The 13,733-nt window shown below is 38.4% G+C and overlaps 1 protein-coding gene across 2 annotated transcripts in view; it reads right to left on the bottom strand.

Moving 5' to 3' along the window:
- The window catches only part of HECW1 (HECT, C2 and WW domain containing E3 ubiquitin protein ligase 1), a 495,956-nt gene that overhangs the window by 227,867 nt on the left and 254,356 nt on the right, over positions 1-13,733 (bottom strand). For both annotated transcript variants that reach the window (XM_004383962.1, XM_012557718.1), the window contains one exon: positions 1,468-1,562. In XM_004383962.1, the coding sequence (XP_004384019.1) occupies positions 1,468-1,562 (95 nt within the window). The remainder of the gene's footprint in view (positions 1-1,467; positions 1,563-13,733) is intronic.

The following is a 13,733-nucleotide window of genomic DNA, read 5'->3' as shown; positions in this document are numbered from 1 at the left end:
ATCACCCGGGGATACCATGAATAATATAGGGGATATGGCAAAGCCTGAGCAAGTGGGCACACAGCCCCTCCTGCTGTGTTTCCCATTGAGGTGAGGCCTGTCCTCCCTGGCCTGGCGTGCTGTGCTCCTGGCCTTCTCAGGATGGATGCAGACAGGTTTCTGGCCCTGAATTGCTCATCTTACTGCTTATCCTCAAGGACATAATTAACTACTCTTCAGGACGCTGAAGAATTTATTGTGAAACAGCATAATGGTATCCTTTTATACCCAGAAGAACTTTCTGAATCATTCATACTGCATTTCAGATATTTTACTTTTTTCTTACATAGAAAAAAGAAAGCAAATATATATATATATACATACATACACATATATATACACGTATACATACATACATACATATATATATATACACACACACAGAGCCCTGGTGACGCAGTGGTTAAAAGCTCAGGCTGCTAAACAAAAGGTCGGCGGTTTGAATTCACCAGACACTCCTTGGAAACCCTATGGGGCAGTTCAACTCTGTCCTATGGGGTCACCATGAAATCGACTCAGTGGCAATGGGTTTCTGGTTTTATATATATATATGTATATTTAACTTACACTAGCATGATAAAATCCTCAGTGGTTTTCCCTCAGCCTCCCCCACTGGTGATTTTTAATCTCATGTGAAAAGGAATGGTTTCTCATTAAATTTTGGTTAGCCTAATCAGATGTCCTGAGAACTAAGGTAAGAAGCACTACAGAGGTAAAAACTGCACTGTGATTTAGGATAAGATGGTATCTATTAGAAAGTGTCGTACAAAGAAAGCATCAACGTAGGAAAAAAAGACCCGATTTAAATCCTGAATCTGCAACTAGCTAGCTGTGTGACCTTAGGTATGTTATTTAAGCTCTTGGGGCACAGTTTCCTCATTTATAAATATAAAAATACCAGAAATGCTATCTTTTCCAGGTTTACCATTTTAGAGTTCTATGAATAAAATCAGCCTGAGACTATAAATTTTATTCCAGAAATTTGTTTATAAGCCTAAAAAGAAGTTAAAGCTGTGGAAAATATAAATATTTAATACCAAAGAATTAAAAAAATGTGTTCCAGAGACAGGCTTGTTATTCACTGACATTAAGTATGGCTCTGTTAGAAACATTTGACTAACTAGGGAAAATATTGAAGCTTGGCATTTTTTAAAAAAACAAGTGGTATTCACTAATAAGGCTGCCTTCACATTTCATTTCTCTCCACTATTTTGGGATGTCTATCTATCTGTCTATCTATCTATCTATCTGTCTGTCTATCATCTACCGGTATATCTCCATATATATGCATATGTATATGCAAATGTATGTGTATATTTATGTATATTACGCGCACACAAACGTACACACCCACACAAACATAAGAACAAAAGGGAAGTAAAGAAGCACCAGAGTGGAGTATGACAAAGAGGAGGAAATGAGACTTACAGGAGCTGCCGAGTTTTTGACTGTGACACTGGGGGTGGTGGCTCGCAGGGCTCCACTCACTCCGTGGTAGTATTTGAAGCAGATCTTAGTTTCAGCTGAAAGGCAAAAATAAAATGAAATTGAGAAGTAGGGTGTAACCCAGGAAGAGATATCCATGACCAGAGAGGACACCTCCAGGAACTTCAACATAATTCCTCCCACGAGCCGACCAAGCCACCCACGACAATGATGGTCAACATGTGGTCTCATGGACGGGTCTGACTTCTTTCCAAAAATGCGTCAAGAAAAACTGTTCTGGCCTTGGAATTTTTGCATCCAAGTTAAATCCAGTATTTAAACCCATCAGCATCCATCCTATCCCATGATAGGTAATTGCTTGTAAACACTTAGTTGTAAGATTTCAGGTGGCTTGGTGTCTACCACTAGTCTATTTATATTATAATTTCCTGTTGTTTAATTCATCCCGATTAATATCTTTGTAATTTGGAGCAAGACTTTGAGAACTGACTGAAATGCATGGATGTTAAGTAGATTTCCTGAACTCTTGCAAATACCGATGATAACCTCTCTGCACACAAAATTTTTGCACCATAATTTTTTTCTTCAAAGCTCTATAGATGGTAAGCAGAAAAGGCATGGCCTTGGGAGTCACACTGCCTGAGTTTGAACCTCAGCTCCACACTGACAAGCTGTGAGACTATGAGCAAGTTGCTAACTTCCCTGTACCCAGGTTCCTTTTCTGTATAATGGGACTAACAATAATACCTACCTCGTAGGATGTTGGTTAGGCAAATAAAAATGCTTAGACTAGTTCAATTAAGTGCTCAGTAAACATTAGTGATGGTGATGATAATCATGATATGATGATGATGATGCTATGGCTCCTTTCCGGTTCTGTAGAGGACAAGCTCTGTGGCCAGTGTGAGTTTCAGTTCATTTGAAGGTGACCTGTTTTTCCCAGTTCAGGTTACCAGGCTACATGTTGGTCCCTTACTTTAATTCTGTTTGGAACAATATGAGGAATCTCCAGTCTGAGATCTTGTTTCTCAAATCTGGGAACTTTTCTTTAATTATAATGTTTAGAAAATACTGCTTAGAATTTTCTTAGCATATATTTTAAATATGCTAATTATAGGAAATATGGAAAATGTAGAAAAGTATAAGTATAAATAAAATAACAATCTTCTGTGAATGCTTTTTGCAGGCTTGGAAGTACACTTTATACAATAATTTATCTTACTTTTTTGAAATTAATATTATTATATAAGCATGCTAAAATATTGTTTAAACTTAGAAGATAACATTATTTTTTGTTCTGTGGAATCAATGAATAGACTTATAATTTGTAAATATTCTCCTATTTTTGTAAATTTGGGCTCCCCCCTCAAACGAATTACTTTTTGCAAATAATTTTTTAAGTTCAAATTTTTTCCCTAGGATAAGGGAGCAAAAATTGCCAGTTACCTAGCCAACATCTATTCCCTCTTTCCTCATCAATAACAGAACTCAGTTTTATCTTGGAGGGCAGTGTCCAGTTAAAAGACCACATTTTGTAACCTCCCTTGCAGATAACATCTATCTTGTCATTGTTATTTTGGGATTTCTGTTATATGTAGCTTAACCTAAGCCTAACTGGTAAAAACTAAATTTTCTTGACATCTAGGTCAATTGGCATAAGAAAGTTTATTGAGAAAATGTTCTGCATCCCACTTTGGTGAGTGGCATCTGGGGTCTTAAAAGCTAGCAAGTAGCCATCTAAGATGCATCAATTGGTCCCAACCCACCTGGAGCAAAGGGGAATGAAGAACACCAAAGACACAGGGAAAATATTAGTCCAAGAGACAGAAAGGGCCACATAAACCAGAGACTCCATCAGCTTGAGACCAGAGAGTTAGATAGTGTCTGGCTACCACCAACGACCACCTGACAGGGAACACTACAGAGAGTCCCTGATGGAGCAGGAGAAAAGTAGGGTATAGAACTCAAATTCTAGTAAAAAGACCAGACTTAATGGTGTGATTGAGACTGGCAGGACCCTGGAAGACATGGCCCCCGGACTCTCTGTTAGCCCAAAACTAAAACCATTCCTGAGGCCAGCTCCTCAGATAAAGATTAGACTGGACTATAGGACATAAAAATGATACTTGTGAGGAGTGTGCTTCTTAGCTCAAGCAGATACATGGGGCTAAATGAGCAACTCCTGTCCAGAGGCGAGAAGAGAAGGTCAGGATATGGCTGAACGGACAAGGGAAATCTGGGGTGGAAGGGAGGACCGTACTGTCAAAGTATAGGGAGAGGAACTAGGGTCACATAGCAATGTGTGTATAAATTTTTGTATGAGAAACTAACTTGAATTGTAAACCTTCACTTAAAGCACAATTAAAAAAAAGAAAAGTTGCTTGAAGTAGAAGATATAAATATTGCAAAATTCTTTCTTAGGTTAGAAGATATGAATATCTTAAGGGCTCTCCCTTCTTGTGGCCAAATTGCTGTCTAAAAAGCACATTATGCTTTTACCAGAGGAATATAATATTGACTATCTCATAGAACCTTTCCTAGCATTGAGCACCGTCAATTAAAAATAGGCTCATAATAGGATCTAATTATAATTTTTATTTCATTTATTTGATTACTAGTGAGATTAAATTTTTTTAAATCAAATATTAATTAGCCACTTGTATTTACTTTTTTACTGTTTGTGCTTGGCTGGTAACCAAAAGGTTAGTGGTTTGAACACACCCAGTGGCACCATGGAAGACAAGGCCTGGTGATTAGCTTCCGTAAAAAACCAGTCAAGAAAATCCTATGGAGCAGTTCTACTCTGTAACACGTGGCGTCACCATGAGTTGGAATCCACTCGACGGCACAAGGCAGCAACAACAGCATTTACTGTTTTATCCATTGAATTATAGTTGTTAAGACTTCCCATTGCCTAGAAGGATGGTTGGGTGGGCATGTTCTTTTTGCAGATATGTTGGAAACTTTCATTTCCTTCCTGAGTCACTCTTTCCCTAAAGTGATTTTGCATCTATGTTGATGGCCTTTTCAAGCACTTGGTGGACAATCTTACAACCTAGTTCAATATTCTCCAAGCCCCCTCATTCTTGTTCCTATGTGAAGTCTACATACCCAGATTCAATACTGTCTCAGCTAGAGATGTGGGTTTCTTGTAGATTAGGGATCATGGGGGTACCCTGAATAAAGCAGTGAGGTATGTTGTTGTTAGCTGTTGTTGAGTCGATTCCAATTCCAATTCATGGTGACCCCACGTGTGCAGGGCAGAACTGCTCCATAGGGTTTTCAAGGTGTGACTTTTGTGACCTTTCAGAAGCAGATTACCAGGCCTTTTTTCCAAGGTGCCTCTGGGTAGGTGCGAACTGCCAACCTTTCGGCTAGTAGTCAAGCACTTAACCATTTGAGCCACCCAAGGACTCCTGCAGTGAGGTTGTATACACCTAGTTAATCACGGTGAGTCAATGTTGTGTGAGTTACTCTGCCTGGAGGTGCCTGTGGGAGATCAGCTTGGAGGGCCTACACCACCTCATCTTCAGCTCAGCTGGGTAGAAGTTTTTTACAAGAAACTTTTAGACTGCAAGCATTCTGAACAGGCACCACTCAAGGAATAAAATTCTTTCAATGCCTTTGAGCATAAAGGTCAGGGAAACTATACATAATTTATATTGAATCCTATTGCTACGTGAGCGGATTAGTACATATTTTGAACCAAGAATTCATGGAAACCATCAAAGCATGATAATCTTCTGAGAAATCACCAGCAAAGGTTGTTTTTCTTTTTTAAGCACGTGTTTTAATAGTCTGTTCCAACATTAATGGATCTTCCTTTTATTTAACATAAATATCTCCTGTTATTTCCTCTTCATACTTGAGATATTAACTTATTTAAAATGTCTTCTTAATTGGGAGTAAGGTGTGAAGGGAAATCACCCACAACTGTTAACACACATACAATAATATATAATGATTTGTTGTGCGGCCTTTTTTTATTGTGGTAAACATTCAAGTAACAAATTGGTGGCCTCTTCCACATTCTTCACGTGTACAATTCAGTGACATTAATTATGTTTATCAGGTAGTTCAATCATTGCCATTATCCACTTCTAAATTTTTCCATCATCCTTAACAGAAGCTCAGTGTCCCCTAAACTGCATTGTATGGCTTTTTAAAAATCACTTTATCTCACAAAATTCCATACTACTTTTTCCCTACTTTGGTGACAGTAACATTAAATTGATCTGTTTAAATGTCTGTTTTCACACTCCACAGAGTCTTTTCTAGGAAAGGGACTGAGTACTATTCTTGTTTATTTCTCCAGTAGCATGTAATGTAGGTTGAAAAATGACTAATGAACTATCAGTTTCATTTGGCTGACTCTACGGCCTTATTTTCAGCCCAAGAGCTGGTACGGTGTCCTGGTGGGTCCTAATTCTTCATGGAGAGCACACATCCTCTATGGTCTACTATTAAATGATTTTTGGAATAGATTCAAGTGCAGGTAAAGAAATTGTCACATTCTAGTTATTATTTTTCTCTCTCTGAGTAAAGGATTTAGGCTCAAAAACAGTGTTGGCTGTTACTACAGATGCTTTGTCTAAGGAAGCCTACAGCAGTTCTGTCTTTCTCTGCTTTTCTAGTTAAAATAATAAGCATTCAAAAAACTCCTCAATGCCTGAGTACAGTCATCTTAGTTTTATCGTTTATTTGTGTGTGTATACGTGTATATAGTTATGGAAGTTTAGGAGGACAAAGTGATCTAAGGAAAGAAGAGGAATGTGGAATTAAACAGATGTACCATAAGTCCAATTCTTCACTCACTTCTCATTAGTGGTGTGAGTTGTGTAGACTTTTTAAGTCTTAGTCTTTTAATTAGTAGAAGGGCAAATATCACTGCCTACTTTGAACAAACAAATCTGTCTTGTAAGAAGTACAACCAGAATGCTCCTTAGAAGCAAGGATGGCGAGACCACATCTCACATACTTTGGACATGTTATCAGGAGGGATCAGTCCCTGGAGAAGGACATCATGCTTGGTAAAGCAGAAGGTGAGCAAAACAGAGGAAGACCCTCAACAAGATGGATTGACATAGTGGCTGCAGCAATGGGCTCAAGCATAACAACGATCGTGAGGATTGCGAAGGACTGGGCAGTGTTTCGTTCTGTTGTACACACGGTTGCTATGAGTTGGAACCGACTCAATGGCACCTAACAACACAACAACAACACTTTGTAGATACTGTTTCATGTAAAGTTACTGTGCAGAGCAAATGAAATATGTGGAAAGTCTAGCACACACAAGGTAGTCAACATGTATGAGTTGCCTTCTTTCATTTGCATATTTATTTATGATCAATAGGGCTGCCTTGTATAGTTGTCAACGTATGTCTTGCATGAGGGCGACCAGCCAAAGGGGTGAGTGGGAGACTGAAATCTAGCCATGCTCCTCTCCCCAAAGAGTGGTTTTTCTTGCCCTTCCAGTGGAGGGGTTGACATCCAAACATCATTTATGTTGGTGGTGGCCCTGAAATAGATCTCCTTATAATATAATTGGAACCCTAGTGGCATAATGGTTAAGAGCTCGGCTGCTAACCAAAAGGTTGGCAGCTCAACTCCACCAGCCACTCCTTGGAAACCCGATGGGGCAGTTCTACTCTGTCTTATAGGGTTTCTATGAGTCGGAATTGACTCAATGGTAATGGGTTTGGTTTTTTTTTTTTTTTTTTTTTTATAACGTTTTGGTTACTTTTGCCTGTCACACGATTTATTTTCAGATTTTAGCAGGGGTGACCAGCTTATTCACAAAGCTGAACAAAACTGAAGTTTCCACTTCTATGACTATGCATATTTGCAACTGTAATTTTTATTTTGGGAGATGTAATCGGCAAGCTCAGATTGTTTCACTTCTGTTACAGTATCACTTGGAGAACCAAGAAATTTTTTTTTTCTCCTTTTATCTACACTCTTGAGAGATTAATATGCCTGCTGTAGCATCTAAGATACGAGTACAATGATGGCAACCGTCCCAGAATAAGTAGTAAAATGGTCAATTAAGTTGAAAAGCTATTGCTTAAATTGGCATTAACAGTTAATTAACACTTAAAATGTACCAGGCAATTCATACTATTTTCTAATTTAATCCATGTAAGACCACTATGAAGCATCAACAAAAAACCAGTTACCATCGAGTCGATTCTGACTCATAGCAACTCCATGTGTGTCAGAGTAGAACTTGCTCCATAGGGTTTTCAGTGGCTGATTTTTCAGAAGTAGATCTCCAGGCCTTTCTTTTGAGGCACCTGTGGGTGAACTCGAACCTCCAATCTTTTGGTTAGCAGCCAAGCATGTTAACTGTTTGTACCATGCTAGTGTTCCCCTATGAAGTATAAAAACCAAAAAAACAAGCCTGTTGCCGTCGAGTCAGTTTCAACTCATGGCAACCCCATGTGTGTCAAAGTAGAACTGCTCCATAGGGTTTTCTTTACTACAATCTTTACAAAAGCAGATGGCCAGGTTTTTCTTCCTTGACACTGCTGGGGGGATTTGAACTGCCAACCTGTAGGTTAGTAGTCAAGCTCAAACTGTTTGTGTTACCCTATTATTACCCTTTGGTTTTTAAGTGCTTAGCTCAATGCTTGGCATATATTATTAGCCCTCAATAAATGTTACTTTTGATTCTTATTTTATATCTATTTAAATTTAAGACCATTTATCCAAGGCCACACGTGTGGTTCAAGGAAGAGCTAGGATTTAAGCAAAAGTATTAAATGGTCATTTGGTGATTATTCTTTCAAGAATTGTTAATAATTCAAGTTTGTTAACTAGATAGCAGAAGTGAACTTCCACTTCCAGTAATGTGTATTAGGCAATTCAGGGAACAACTAGAAATGCTAGAAAAATATCAGAATAAACCTGCCTGAAGGACGGTTGTCAGATAAAACACAGGACATCCAGCTAAATTTGAATTTCAAACAAACAACAAATATATTTTTATTATAAGTATGTTGCAAGTATTTTATGAGACATTCTTATACAAAAATTAATTATTGTTTAACTGAAACTCAAAAACAAAACAGAGCAAAGCTTTTTTTTTTTTTTTTTTGCTAAATCTGCCAATTCTAGCCTGAAGGCATCAGAGACCTAGTAAGGCAGTGAAATCTAATGAGGTCAAGATCCAGAAGAACAAAACTCAGAGCAGAGCCCAGGATTTGGGGTTGCTGTTTCCCTAGGGGTGCCTATATTGATTCCAAAAGAAGCAGCTGAGAGGCTGGGAAGCTGAAAAGAACTTTTAACAGAGTTGCTGGGCTCAGATGATAAAAATTGGAATCCAGGACCTGCCAAAGAGAAGGGCCCAAGTAAATCCCCCTGCTTCAAATTGGGACCCTGAATGGCTGAACAGATACACTGTGAGATAATAGACTCCAGGTGAGATAATAGACTAGCTCGAATCCTTCAAATTATCCAAAGCCTTGAAAGTCGATTGAGGTGATTCTGATTGCTAGGCATAAGCCAGAAGGAAATGTAAATCCTTTCAGGAGGAAAATAATATCATTCTCAGCCTCAAATTATTTCTGTTAGTTTTCATTTTCAAAGCCCAGTTTTCAAATAAGTTTGACTAGGCACAGGTAGAGACAAGGCAATGTAGAAAAATACCAAGAGAAACACAAGCAATATAAGCAGATGCATAGGGCTTCCAGATATCAGACACAGACTTTACTGACTATGTACTTAATATGCTCAAGGAAATACAATGAAAGACTGAAATTTTCAGCGAAGAACGAAGTCTATAAAAAGAACTAAATAGGAATTCGGATCTGAGAAACTACAATAACTGAAATAGTGAACTCAAAGGATGTGCTTAAATAGCAGATTAAACAAAACAGGATGGACCATTTAGGGAACTGGAATATATATAAGAAAAAAAAAAAATCCAGAATGAAGCACACAGAGAAAAAGGACGGCAAACACAGAAGAAAGAGTAAGAAATACTGGATACTAGGGACAGTCTAAAATAGGGGTAATCGAAACTTAAAGGGGAGGAGAGAAATGGTGGTGCAGAAGTTAAAATTATCCAGAAGTGATGAAAGACATCAAGCTATACATTCTAAAAGCTCTATGAACCCAAACAAACAAACAAAAACCAAACCAAACCTGTTGCCATCAAGTCGATTCTGACTCATAGCAACCCTATCAACTCATAGCAACCCTATAGGACAGAGTGGAACTGCCCCACAGAGTTTCAAGGAGCTCCTGGTGGATTCGAACTGCTAACCTTTTGGTTAGCAGCCATAGCACTTAACCACTATGTCAGCAGGGTTTCCATGAACCCAAACAGGATTAGAAAAAACTCAAAGACTCAGCACGCAGATGTCATGGTAAAACTTTGAAAATGAAGAGGAAAAATCTCAGCAGCCAATGAAGAAAAGAGCTAGATTACTTCCAAAGGAGCAACAATTAGACTGACAGACAACTTCGTAACAGAAACAGAAGGAATGGGAGACAAAGGAATGTGGGCTTCAGTGTGCTGGAAGAAAATAACTGCCAACACAGAATTCTGCAGTCAGTAAAGATATTCTTTAAGAATAAAGGCGATTGTCTCCTATTGTGGTCCAGACATTGCACAGGTTGGCAGTACCATAAATCTGAACTTCAGATCAAGTCTTTAACCATCCATGGGAAGGTGTTATAATATCTGCAATGCAGAAATTTCCAAATCTTATGAGCCTAAGTGCAATCTGAGTTGGTGAATTAGACAGACATGTAGATCAGCACAGTGAGAAAATGCCTTCCACTGTGAAATCAGTTGTTGGAGCAGCAAGAACCAAACTATCTATACAGTAGCCCTCTGTAGCAAGAACAATGGCACTTAAATCTCATAATATTTTATTTACAAAATAGGTGTGAGACAAATATAAACCACATCCTCAAAATCTAGGGAAAGCGATATTAATTCAAGAAGCTATAATCACTGTGAGAGTCAGACTCAGTAGTTTCTAGAAGGAGTAATGGAAAGTACAATGTTTTCAAATGCTCAAAAAGATCCAGGAGCAATGTAATAATAAGATATAAATTAAATTCTGAGACTGAAGAATGTTTAGCTTCGGCAAGAGAAAATAGCCAAAGCAGTACCTTCAGAGAAATGATCAGCATTAATGACATAGAACATTAGGTCCTCCTGCTCTAACCTACATGGTGATATGTTTATTTGTTTTTTATACAAACAACCACAAATTTTTAAAAACAAGCAGCTTAGAGAGAGGCTGTGACTTTTGACCAAAACAAAAGGAAAGGTGATGGGCTTTCAAAGATGGGAATAAATGAAATTAATGTTAATTGACAAGGCAGCAAACTTGGAAGATTCCACTATTTATGTAAAGACTTCACATTTGAAAAGTTACTTTAATTTAAAACTCATATTGCCTGTTGGCCTCAGAAGAAAGGCCTGACAGTCTACTTCCAAAAGGTCACAGCCATTGAAAACGCCACAGAGTGAAGTTCTATTCTGACACACACGCTGTCGCCATCAGTTGGAATCAACTTGACAGCAACTATTTGGTTTTCTTTGGTTGTGGCCCATTGGATCTCCTTAAGGTAGACTTTGAAAGCTTCTCTTGCATGGGGCTCTGGTTTTGGGGCAACATCAGAATGAAGCAGGGCTGCCTTTTGTACACACTTGTCCTGCTGCATTTAATTTCAGCAGCTTGCCTCGAAGAACTCATTCAAAAGAAGAAAATTACATAATTTTAAAAGCCCTATTAACCTGCACACAAAAGCCATGTTCTGCTAGAAACAGCTCTGAAAAAACATGGTGTTTTCATTTGGTACTTAAATAATATTTTATAGTAAAATTATGATTAATGTAATACATGACTCCAGCAGAAAAAAGGCATCTTATTATATCACAGGATATTGTATTGATTTGGCAAAATTTTGTAATTTGGTGAAGGTGTTATTTTACTTGGATTTGCATCTCCAGAATTCTTTATGATTTAGAATTCTGTTTATGGGCTGGTTATATTAATTTTGCAATTTAAAAATAACTGGAAAAATATTCATAAATTTTGAATAAGCCGGGAAGATGTCCACATCCTTAAACATTTCACATTTGCCTAACTTATAAAAATTGCCATATGATAAAATCATGCTTCTCAATTGCTAAAGCATGAGCTGTCAAGTTGTTTGATTGGAAAATGGTTCATTTCAACTTCTTTTTGCAGTAATTGTCATAACCGACATATCTTTTTTTTTTTTTTTACATGAAGAACTGTACATTATTTGGCTATTTTGAATAGAAGCATAAATCTCAGATACTTAATGCTTTAAATATGGCATCAGAGCAAAAGTGATAGATTGATCAACACAAACCACTACATGAAATTTCACTGGAAATTCAGTTTTTGGGAAACATTTATTTCAGGTTCTAGAGGGTCAGCTCCAAACTCAGAAACAATCCAACAGATGTATTTTGCTTCCTATTTCAGGGCTGGTAGTTGTTATTCCCTAGACAGTGTTTCTGATTCCTGGAAGCACTGCATGTGGATTATTTGTTAAAAGGCAATTAGAGGCTTCCTCTTCCAGCTAGGATAGAGAAATTGTAGCAGATTAATGCTTCTGCCTCATAAGCCGTGTTAAAAAAATGTTTAAAGTCATATAGAGCAATGGAAGCAATGAGAACTAGACTTTCCAGATAGTGGAGGATACTGGTGAGATAAGCCTTCAGCCCTTACTCCCTGGTGGCAGAGAAACCTGCCCAGCTGCTAGTGCCATGTGGGCCAGAGAGATAGGACCGGTGACTTGAGAGTCTCAAACACCCAGCTGGTTTCCCCTCAGATACTGGTTGTTGTCAGGTGCTGTGGAGTCAGTTCCAACTCATAGCAACCTTATGGACAACAGAATGATACTGCCTGTTCCTGCGCCATTCTCACAATCGTTGCTGTGTTTGAGCCCATTGTTGCAGCCACTGTGTCAATCCATCTCATAGAGGGTCTTCCTCTTTTTCACTGACCCTCTACTTTACCAAGTATGATGTCCTTCTCCAGGGACTGGTCCCTCCTGATAACATGTCCAAAAGTATGTGAGATGAAGTCTCGCCATCCTTGCTTCTAAGGAGCATTCTGGCTGTACTTCTTCCAAGACAGATTTATTTGTTCTTCTGGCAGTTCATGGTATATTCAGTATTCTTTGGAAATGGTATATTCAGTATTCTCAGACATTTACTGAATCTTAACGCTGTGAGGGAAAAAGATGAAAAATCTAAAAATGATGAAACACCTGAAAACTACAACAAAAATTTTCAGTCTCTTGGTACTGAAGGGACCTGGTGAGGAGGGGCGTGCAGGTGGGCTCTGGTGACAACCTGCAGCTCTCTCTGGAAGGCCTGGAGAGGGGTCCAGCAGAGGTAAACTGAAGCTTACCCAAACTGCACTGCAGATTCCATTAAGCTCAGTCTCTTATTAGGCTAAGGCAATCAGCATTCCCCACTGCCTAGGAGGAAAGGAAAGACCCACTCTGGGGGACAATGTCATCACCCAATGTCATACCCAAAGTATTCACAATATTTTTGCACCCAATATATGAAAATTACTGAAAGACAGAACAACTGAAATGAAAAAATGATACATAGGTTGAGCAGCAGATCAGATAAAGTAGAAAGAGAATTAGTAAACTGGACAATAAGTTGATAGAAAATACACAGACTGAAGCAAGAGAAAGGGAAAATGATGGAAAGTACAGACAAGAGAGTAAGGGACATACAGGACACAATGGGATGATTTAATACACATGTGATGGGAATTCAGGAGAATGTAGCAAATGCAACATATGAGGAGATCATAGCTGATAAAAGACATCAAGCTTCAGAGTTAATATACTCTGAGCAAACCCCAAGCAGGGTGAAAACAAGGAAACCACTCCTAGACATGCCACAGTTAAACTGCTAAACTACAAAGTCAAAGGGGAAGTCTTAAAAGCAACCAGAGAAAAATAAACACACTTAACTGACTTTCAGAAACCAGAAGACAGAGAAATGGTATTTCTAAGTGATGAATAACTGAATATGAAATTCTGTACGTCTAGTGAAATTATTCTTAAAAAGTAAAAATAGAGGAGTTCCGGCAAATGGCGCTCTAGGCAGAAGCACCACGCCGTCCCTCCACAGCAAAGATCCGAAAAACTAAGCCAAACAGAGAATACAACAATCCTGAAACCCTAAAACATCAAATGAAGAGATAAAGAACTCAGCCAAGCACCAAATG

The sequence above is a fragment of the Trichechus manatus genome, unplaced genomic scaffold (genome assembly GCF_000243295.1).
Source record: "Trichechus manatus latirostris isolate Lorelei unplaced genomic scaffold, TriManLat1.0 scaffold00114, whole genome shotgun sequence".
In the NCBI taxonomy this organism is placed as follows: Eukaryota; Metazoa; Chordata; class Mammalia; order Sirenia; family Trichechidae; genus Trichechus; species Trichechus manatus.
This window is presented reverse-complemented; position numbering and strand designations above follow the sequence as displayed.